At 43.4% G+C, this 10,910-nt stretch overlaps 1 protein-coding gene across 1 annotated transcript in view; it reads right to left on the bottom strand.

Annotated features, from left to right (window-relative positions):
- Positions 1 to 382: 382 nt before the first annotated feature.
- The window catches only part of FRMD4B (FERM domain containing 4B), a 293,986-nt gene continuing 283,458 nt past the window's right edge, over positions 383 to 10,910 (bottom strand). Inside the window, exons 20-23 of the mRNA XM_082264943.1 lie at positions 8,911 to 9,036; positions 5,193 to 5,992; positions 2,851 to 2,986; positions 383 to 780 (exon numbers count right to left, since the gene is read on the bottom strand). Coding sequence (XP_082121069.1) covers positions 657 to 780; positions 2,851 to 2,986; positions 5,193 to 5,992; positions 8,911 to 9,036 — 1,186 coding nt within the window. The 3' untranslated portion in view covers positions 383 to 656. The remainder of the gene's footprint in view (positions 781 to 2,850; positions 2,987 to 5,192; positions 5,993 to 8,910; positions 9,037 to 10,910) is intronic.

Here is a 10,910-nt window from a genome sequence, read left to right as displayed (position 1 = left end):
TTGTGGATTATGGAAATATTATATTAAAACATACAATGCCATTAAAAAGTAGGAAAAAAATGTATTTACATTCCCATTATTTACAATTTTGGGTAGTTTCCCCTCATACTAGCTTTTTTTCTGTTAAATGGAAGCATTGGATTGGTGGTTGATAAAAATGGTGGCTTTAGAAAATACATCCCCCCCCCCAACTTTCTTGCTAAAATCCTTCATTTGAAATTACCAATACTGATTTAAACCATTTCAAACCACATGCTCATTCACTGCGATGAGGCCAAAACAACTGTATATGTTGTCCGTTGTGCTGATCCCAAATCAAAGTTTGTGCTTTTTCTTGACAAAGCCGTAGAGCCTTTTTTTTTTTTGGGCTACCAGGTCCAGGTTCAGATCCACTGAAGTTCACAGTTTGAAACTTTTGTCCTGATCATGCACACGGGTCTTCCACAAAGTGCTTTCCATGTTTGATTATAAAATCCAAGTGCTTGTAAGCCCACAGGCCATGCCACACCAATAAAAAATCCAGTAGGAAGTTGCCCGGTTCGTTATGGCAGACCTGTGCCACCTGGGCAGTCAAGGATACCTCGATGCGCCGGCAAGTCCTACGATATGGCAATTAGTGCAAGGCACGTGAGGTGAGGAATGAAGAATTGGCCGCTTTAAACTAAGGTGCCCGGTTTGGAATCTTCATGCCACAGGATGTCTTGGTCTGTGGGTAGGGGTTCACTGGGTAGAGGCAAGATTTCTGGGTCGTCCAGCTGGGTAGGATAAGTGACGAAACCCCTGGCAATCAAAACGGGAGATACAATGTTTTACTTGATGAGGTTTTTATGTAAAAATATACTTTTCTGTAAAGTAATTATAGACCTAAAAATGATGGAATGTATTGTCCCAAAGATACTGAATATAAATGTTCAAAGGACTCTTGCAGACAAATGTGGCATTTCAAAGGCAGATGGAGTCTTGCAGGCTTTTGTCCCCCATGGCTCATCTCTATTAACCACTTTTTATTTCTTACTATATAAAGAAAAAAAGACCAAACATTTGGGATTGCTTACATTTACGTTTCATTTATTTACAATCTAACAATCATTGGTGGCCAGTGGCACTTTAAGCGCCGGTTCACACTACCGCGACGCTACCTCCCGGGGTGACCTCCGAGATCGCGGTGCGAGCAGCGCGCCGCGACCTCGGAGCGGCCGCCACGGACTTCATAACATTGAAGTCTATGGCGGTTGCCTCCTGGTCGCCCCAAAGAAGCTCCGGACCCTTTTTCTAGGTCGGAGCGACTTGTGTCGCTCCTATTAGAACGGGTTCGCAGCTTCCCTATGGGAGGCGACCTGCGGCGACCTGTGAGGCGACACAGGTCGCCCTAGTGTGAACCAAGGCTTAATCTCCTCTTCACCCCATATAAAAAAAACAATCCTACAATCATCAGTGGTCAGGGGCACTTTAACCAGAGCCACCCCCCCCCCCCCCAACCTTACAGTAAAATAAAATCCCATCATCAGTGGTGGTCAGTAGCACTTTTAACGCTTTAAGACTCCCCCACCTTCACCTTCCATCTGCTGATCCTCCTTCCTACTGTGTTTAGAAACATTCAGTGCTCCTTTTATAGCCCATTCACAGAGGGCCGACACGACTTGCCGGGGCGACCTGTGAAGTCGCGGTGCACGGCGTGCACCGCGACCTCGGCGCGACATGCATGGACTTCATATCATTGAAGTCAATGCAAGTCGCCTCCAGGTTGCCCCAAAGTAGTACAGGACCCTTTTTCTAAGTCGGAGCGACTTGTGTCGCTCCTATTAGAACGGGTTCTGTGCTAATCAATGGCAGGCGACCCACTGCAACTTGTCAGGCGACCGAGTCACCTGACAAGTCGCGCTAGTGTGAATGGGGACCTACTCTCCATCTTCAATTGTAAATGGGCTGAATGTTTGTAAACATTAGCAGTATTTACATTTGTGATGACTGTGCCTGGTTCACAGCGATCCCAAGGTACAGAGCCACTCTGATTGGCTCTGTACATTGTGCTTGTGATCTGAGCTGTCCAACATTAGCTCAGATCACAGCAGTTCATAAAAGCACTGGCCAGCCATGGTTTTTTTTTTTTTCTTTAAGCCATTTTTAAATTGGCCTTTCAGAAAATAGCATCCACCTCCCCACTATTTGTTACAGTGGGGTAATGAGATGGTTAAAATGACCAGCACTGAAAAAGGAGACCCACTATACTTACCTTTCAGCTACCTGTATCTTGAAACGCACTTTTGGGTGTGTGAATATCTGCCCCTCCCACCACACACAGTGGTTTCTCCAGCCAGTTCATATGTTACTCCAGGACATACAAGCCAGTAGGAAGAACAATTGTTCTACATACACGCCATAGACTAATTGGACAACTCTCTTTTTAAGTTCAGTGGTAGAGGGAAACTGTTGCTTTTCCCTGCATGACTTTCTTAGTGTAAAACCTCAAAGGTCATGTCACAAGAGGCCAATGACCGCCATTAGAGAAACTTGCCACTGGCAAGGTGTCTCCAGCAGCAGAATCACCAATATGATGCAGCCCCTGGGCAGAACATATACCTCAGAGGTAATGTTATGTTGCCCCATGAATGGGAAATGACACTGGCCATTTATTCAGTATTTCTAGTAAACAAAGGTTAGAAGGTTGGAATGAGAAGAATTTTCCAATACTAACAAATGTCGTTCCCATGTCTTCTAAATAATCGCCTGGCCCACACAGACAATAGCAGAAGAAAAAACACGATTAGAGGGGCACGTTTCAGAATGTTATGGGACAATGCAGTTGGGGAATGCAGCAGCTAGTCAGGTCTGACCACAATCCGAACTCACCTGCTTGGCAGAGGTATGCTGCTGTATGCTGTGGAGTAGCCGGTGTACTGCGAGTGAGATCCAGTGTTGTAGTCTGGGTACGCCATTGTGCTGTTATGTGCCCGCCGACTTCCTGAGGGGGTACTCGTGGAAGACACTGAAATTAAACAATGAAGACTTCAATATATTTTTTCCACTATTTAACTTTAAGGTAGACATGTAGCAGAGAGAATATCACAAACTAAGACCCCTGTGGACAGTAGGTAGGATTTGCTGTAGGGATGCACTGATGCCAGTTTTTTTTAATAATACCTATTTTTTTGGTCATGTGACCGATTTTTAATACCGATACCTATTTTTAGTGTCATGCAACAGTTTTCTTTTGGGCCCGTTCACACCATACAGGCATGAAAACTGAAGGGAAAACACATATTTCACTTGCAGAGACATCAGTTTCACATCAGTTTTTATGTGCGTTTCAGTGAATATTTACAGCCTGTTCACATATGTGTGGGCCGGCCGCAGTGCAATTCGAAAAAGAGTCCTATGCGATTTCAGTCCAGTTCAGGTGTGATTTCTAATATCATACACTATAATTCGCATTGGAGTCACACCTGAATCATTGAACAAAATCGCACCTTACCAGGCATTGAAATCGCACTACAAACCAGCCCGCACATATGTGAACTGAGTCTGAAGGTATAGGTTGTGATACAGGAGAATTTGCGCGAGTTCCGGCATCGATCATGGTATCTGTAAAACGCTAATTTGCTTTGAACTGGGAGAAGCTGGATTCAAATATGATTATCCGATTCTGAATTAGCACAAGTCACCTTGAGAAGTGCACTTAATGATTCCCCACCACATGAAATCACAAATTAAGAGTGGATTGCACCAATCGGGGTTCTAAAAAACGAAGGCCAATAAGGCACTCTCAAGCTGGCCAAAGATAGATCAAAATTCAGCCGGTTCAGCAGAGACTGAACGCATTTCGATATATATCGATGGCTGTTCTCTTTCGAAAAGTCAACCTAGTGATCAGTTCCTCTTGAACGGGACCGCTGGAAAATTTGTGTTCGATCAGCACATGCAGCCAATAGGGTACAGTGTTAATCAGGGTATTGTGGCAGCGGAGTCCTGCTGTCAGGATACAATAGTGCTGTGTGGATGGGGGAATCCGTTCATTTTCTTTTGATCAGCCTGCTGGCTGATGATCAAAATAAAACCCTCTGTGTATGGTTAGCTTTACTTATCGGACTCCTGGAGGGGAGGGTCAACACTCTGAGCCAATCAGGGCTCTAAGTCATTGTGCAATGCTGTTAGGCTAACACTGTGTACAGTTGCTAGGACAAGGTCCCAAGGCAAAAAGGCCAAAATGCCCCCCCATCTATGGGTTGCAGATCCTATTTCTTTAGCTACCCCTTCTAGTGAAGCAACCAAAGCGGCCACCTCTTTTGCCTAATCAATGGCTCAGCCCTGACTGAAAATTCCTTGGGAGGACAGCAGAATGATAACTCAGAGCACTGCTGCTCCTTCACTGTCCAATCAGAAGGCTAGAGGCCGGGCTGTGACCAAGCTTTATCATTAAGTCCCCGTTCACACTGGTCGCCGTAGGTCGCCTTCCATAGAGAAGCTGCGGACCCGTTCTAATAGGAGCGACACAAGTCGCTCCGACTTAGAAAAAGGGTCCGGAGCTTCTTTGGGGCGACCCGGAGCGACCTGCATAGACTTCAATGTTATGAAGTCCGTGCCGGCTGCTCCGAGGGAGCGGTGCGAGCAGCGCGCCGCGACCTATGAGGTCGCCCCGGCAAGTCGGATCGCCCCAGTGTGAACGGGGCCTTAACTGCAAAGCAATAAAGTGTTGGTCAACAATTTACACTGTTGGTCAATAAACAAATTCAATAAATGTACCTCAGCTGCGTATTTAACTGTTTGGCCGGAGATCTGCTTCAACCTTCACTAGAAAAATGGTGCAGAGGGGCTAACTTCTTACTCTGGGCAACATTTTCCCAACCAAGAAGCCCACTAGTGAGAGAGGGCAAATCCTCCAAAGCCGCCACTCTGCTGTTCAAAATGAAAAAGGTACCCATACAAATGAAGAATGCAAGATTGTTGTCTGCAAGTTTTCAGGATGCAATGTGGCACATGCTGAAAACTAACCAATATCTGCCCAAAACTAGTCGAAGGTTGAATTTTATTATAGTTGCCTGGGAGTCTGGCTTTTTGTGGTTTCCCTATAGACCTTCCCAGATTTGGCAGAAACCCCCTAGATAATGCAGCCCCTCAGTTTGATCATCACTGTTTGCTACAATGTTCTATCAGGAGAGACAATCAGGTCAGGAGAGATAATCAGGTTTTCTTACCAGAGGAGCAAGATGGTACGCGGACACTGGGAGATGAGGGGACTTGCATAGTAGCATAGCACAAGCTCCTCTGTGAACCCCGCTCAGATTCCACCATTCCTTGCACTCCATGGGGTTGGTCCTTATGACCTGAAGCTCGCTGATACCAGCCCCTCAAATGCTCGGCCACAATAGCCTTATGAATGTTCTTGGTGATCTGCTCAGTGGTCTTTGCTGCCGGCTTTTTCCTGGGAAGCCTTAACGTTGCATATGGGTGTTGAGGCACAAATTGGTCCCCGTCATACCTTGCGTCCCTGTAGTGATCATACCCGTAATGTGCAGAAGATCGATAAGAAGGATTAACGCTGTACTGTCCCTCTGTATCATTTTCATAAATATATCCCCCATTGTAATAAGGATCGCTATCCAGGTATGCGCAATACCCTGTAATATAGTAGCTCGACGATGGCTGGTTCTGGGCTATTTGGTAAACACTGTTGCGAGTGTCCTTGTGTGCCAAATTCGGCATGCTACCCGTGTTGGCCACTGAGAAGTTCTGCTTTTTGTGCCGCCTCCTATCCCGGGAGCGGTTGTCCAGGGTCTGAGCTGTGTAGCACTGGTTTTGTTTTGGAGGAGTGCTGTAGTACTCCGAGCTAGACTGGCTGGTGTAAGAGGACCCATCATCTAGGATCTCCGTACTGTTGCTTCGCTGGCTGTTAGTAAGCAAAAATGTAGCGCTTCCATCAATGGAATCAATCAGGGGGGTATGTGACTCCAAACTGCCTCGGCGCTGCCTGCTTTCGTAGCTTAAACCTTCATTTCTAAAGAAAGCAGAAAACAATTAGGTAAAACACAGTTGATTGATCTCACTTTTCCTGCACAAAGAAGGTGGTTAGCACTGAACCATTTTGGGTTTTATTTACTCTAAACCAATAATTCTCAACCAGGATTCCAAGAACAGCGACCAACCATGTGAACAGGCCTCCAAGCCCTACACCTTGCAAAATTAACTCCTAAAAAAAAAACTCCTTAAAAAGTCCGGAGCCCAGAATAGAAAAAATTAAAGACACCTATTTACTGTGTAAATATGTACTGAAAGAAAATAGTAAAAAAAATTATCTGAATCTTACGCAGCCAACATTTAACAATGTTTTTATAAAATAGAAATTTGTAAAGACACAAAAACACAGGTTAAAAACAATGGTATACCTAAGAAAACCCAAATAACCCCCAAAATGATTTTCAAAAGATATATAGCAGTGGTCTCCAAACTGGAGACCTTTGCTTGACTTTATCCGGCCATTGGGGCACTCTTCCTCCCACTGATATAGGACACTATTCTGCCAACTGACATCAACAATGGGGGCACTATTCTTCCCAATGATACCAACAAAGGGGCACTATTCTTCCCAATGATACCAACAAAGGGGCACTATTCCTCCCAATAATACCAGCGATGGGGCACTATTCTTCTGAATGATACCAAAGGGGCACTATTCGCCCAATGATACCAGCGATGGGGCACTATTCTTCTGAATGATACCAAAGGGGCACTATTCGCCCAATGATACCAGCAATGGGGCACTATTCTTCTGAAAGATACCAAAGGGGCAATATTCGCCAAATGATACCAGCGATGGGACACTATTCTTCTCCTAATGATACCAATCATTGGAGAACTATTCCTCCCAATGATACCAACAATGGGCTACTATTCCTCCCCTAATACTGAATGTGGCGATGTTTACTCCCACTGATGCCAGGAAAAGTTCTACTCCCGCTGGCCCCACTAAAGTCTGTAGGACAATAAAATCGTCCCTTTATTTGGAAAGTTTGGAGACCCCTGATATATAGTTTACTACAGTAAGCATAGTTAGTACATCCTTACTATTCATACATTATATGTGTGGTACAAGTTTTTTTATTTATATTCTAGGATGTACCTATATTTTTTGAAGATCATTTTGGGAGTTTTAAAAGGTATACAATTGTTTTTAAACTTCCAATTTTCTATTTTTGCAATAGAATGTTTGTTAAATATTAGCTGCATAAGAGTCGGATACATTTTTTTCTCTTTTCTTTGATGAATAATGATTTGAACTTCCATTAAAGCCCTATAAATGTAGATATTTATACAGTAGTGGTGTCAACCAGGATTCTGTGAAACCGTAGGGTTTCTCCAAATGTTGCCATGGGTTCCTTGAGCTGTGGCTGTTTGACCTCCAACTGATGGTACGTCATTCTGGGTCCATTGCCACTTGCCAAAACCACTGGTATGACCTCAATCATCTTTCTCTAGCTGTTTGTAAGAGTGCCATTCTGACCATCATTGTGAGGGATACATTCTACCTTCTGACCACCATTGTAAGGGATTCATTCTTCCTTCTGACCATCAATGTAAGGGGTATTTTTTTTACATTGACCCCTGATGTATTCATTTTTAGTAAGGGTTCCCTGAGACCTAAAAATTATTTCAAGAGTTCCTCAGGGGTAAAAAATTGAGAAATCTGATATAAACAAGTAAAAAAAAAAAAAAAAAAAGTAAGCACTGAATGCATCTAAACTGATCACACTCCATAAATCTGATGTGGTTTCAGAGGAACAACCCTTTTGGGGGCCATTATAGAACAGTTATACACATGTGGACAATTTTTCAAAAAGTTGTAGGTGGACACTTCTTCTCACCATGTAAGCATGTCTTAGAATAACAAAAAAAACAGCTCAGCTCCCATGAAGTAGTAGGACATTTTCTTCTTGTGATTCAGGGCTCAATGATGCTATGGTAAGGGGCAGGAAGAGATACAGCATGGCTTCCACTGGCCATAAAACTAGGCAGCCACTTGCAAATTATTCTGGTTGGTTTAAGGCAGTGGTCTCCAAACTATGGCCCTTTGCTCAATTTTATCCGGCCCTTGGGGCATTATTACAGTCAGCAACAGTGGGGAATAGTTCCTGCCACTGACACCGACAATGGGGTGCACTGACACAAATAATGGGGCCCTATTCCTCACATTGACACCAATTATGGGGCAATATTCCTCCTATTGGCACTAACAATGGGCCACTATTACTCTCCCCCAATACCAATTATGTAACATGGTTTACTCCCTCTGACCGCAGGACATTTTCTATTTACACTGGTCACAGTGCGGCCCCCCTAAAGTTTGAAGGACACTAAACTGGCCTTTTGTTTAGAAAGTTTGGAGACCCCTGGTTTTTGTGTAAGTCTGTCTTAAAATGTATCTCTGTGGAGGTACAAGCACTACTGTACCTAGGCTCCTCTCCCTCTGTCATTCAAAGGCCAGGCCTTCAATGGGCAGTAGAGTTTTGGTGACATTTGAGAGTGGAGGAATTAAGGAGAGCTCTTGACAGGCAGAAGCTCTGGCACCATGTACAGCCTGGGCCCCACAGAAACACAGGAACCAATTTGAAGACTAACACAGTTACAAGCAGATACCAAAGGCATTTCTGCATCATTGAATACATTTTTGACCAGATTGAATTTAAATGTATCAAATAAGGTCAACATTCATGTGGGTTCTAAATCATTCAATCAAAAATAATAAGAGCTTTGAATTTCGATTCTGTAGCCAAGTACCAGTTGTCAGCATTTTCTGAATTATGAATGTTCCTGTGATACAGGGCCACTATTGGAATACAGCTGGTGTGAAGTACCCGGACCAAGCTGCACTAACATTCCTGCCTTGCAGTGCTGGAGAGATACACATCCTGAACTTACTGGAGGTGGTTGCTGCTGTAGGCATTTCGTGTTAGTACAGGCGTTGAAGGTACGCTCCTTCCCCCGTAAGGCTTCCGCTCAGCTGTCTTGTAGGGGCTGCTGTGCGTTGATGTAGGCTCTCTGTGACTATATATGGGAACAAAAAATGAACACAATATAATATATATTGTAACACAATAATATAAAAAATTAAGTGATGCAAAAATACGATGCTGCGCTCACAGAATCTAGAAGTGGATGTCGTATACAAAGCTGTACATTTTACAAGGACTGGAACAGGTATTAGAAAACAAGCTGTGTAAAGGAAATTTCTTTTAGATCCCTGCTGTGCCCTGGAGGTGAAGATTGGTTCTGCCACCCGAGAGTGACTGGGACTGTTTTTCATACAAATGGACCACAATGCGAATGAAAAACCATTCCAGTCCCTGAAAGGACTACTTATCTGATCAGGTGATATCTGTCAGAATGATTTAAAAGAATTCTGTACAAAATATGTGAATCTGCCATTGCTAAACTCTCCTTTTGTTAATGCCAGTGACCTGGAACAAGCATGCATGTAAGGAAAGTCTGACGTCGTTCTAATCTGCATGCTTCTTCTGAGCTAGTGACTAAAAGTAATAAAGCCATAGAGAGCAAGGCAACTAGCATTTTCAGGCCACCAATAGCTACCCAAGGACCTTTGCTGTCTGTGTGGAAGCGGCAATCTCTCTGCACAGGTCATGCCCCTAGCTGAGTCTTATAGTTTTGCAAACAGCAAATCGCAGGCAGAGTGACCACTGCTTCCACACAGAGGGCAAGGGTTCTTCTCTGCAGCATGCAGGCAAGCAACAGACTTTTCTACTCAGGATGTGGCTACTTTTTTACAGAAAATAAACTGTAAGACCTTTACAACTTTGTTTGATGCATTTGGAGTATATTTAGCAGATTTCAAATACATTTTCAGTTAGGCTATAACAACATGCTTGGAAAAATGTCTCTGCACATCAACTTATGGATCAGGCACTCCAGCAGGCCTGATTTCAACTTTTATCTGGCATTCAGAACTTTAATACAGAGCCAGATTTCAGGGAACTGCACTTTTTTTGAATGAGATATAAAATAAGTTTATGGCTTTTGACAGAATACACGTCATTAAAAATACATAAGTGATATATTTCTTGGCATTCAATATGGAATCAGGGGAAATACAAATAAGCTACATAAAGGTCTGAGTACTGAATGGTAAGTGATTTATGGAGAGATTGATGAAAAAGGCTTGTTTTCTTTCGTCTTAATGACCCAAATTAATCTTCACAGTACCACCGATAAACCGCAGGGTATAATTTATGACATAGATGAATACTGAATACTACGCACACTTATAGAATGCATCATATATTGTCTACACGGCTTCTCCTTTCATTACACACGTGGCTGAATTGATTAACCTTCCCATATATATCATTACTAACACAGGACAAACGTCCCTTGGTTGCAGGGGTTCGCTTTACTCCTCAAGCTCCGATTATTGTTATGCCTAAAACAAAGGCTGAACTGGTTGTTACAGAACTAGTGCCCCAGCAGACACGGACAGAGGACTTATCTAGAGCATACCAGCCAGATGCAGGTAAGTGCGGACTTGATCTGCTCTCTCCAAACCAACTGGAGTTGTTGAAGTTTTAAATTTCCCTTCATTTGTAAAAAAAAAAAAAAAAGTAGAACACTTTGAAAATAAGCCTAGTCCAGCAACCAAAATGCTACTTGATCACTTGAGAGTATCAAACAATAATTTGACAATTCGAACCAAAGATCCGATGGAAACACGTGTAGGGCTGGCTTTACCTACAGTGTAATGCAATGTGCAGCCTATGCAGAACTGGAGTTTCAAGTATGGGTGGGTGCTGGTGAATCGCTTACTTGGTTCATATGTGTCTCGGGCCTTAAGCATGCAGGCTTCAGCTTGTATAGGAGTACTGGGTACAGCAAGCTTTTGCAGAGCTCTCAGAAAACTTTAAGCAGCT

Source organism: Pelophylax lessonae, assembly GCF_965119305.1.
Source record: "Pelophylax lessonae genome assembly, chromosome: 8".
In the NCBI taxonomy this organism is placed as follows: Eukaryota; Metazoa; Chordata; class Amphibia; order Anura; family Ranidae; genus Pelophylax; species Pelophylax lessonae.
Note: the sequence above shows the minus strand (reverse complement) of the source record. Positions and strands in the feature narration are given on the sequence as shown.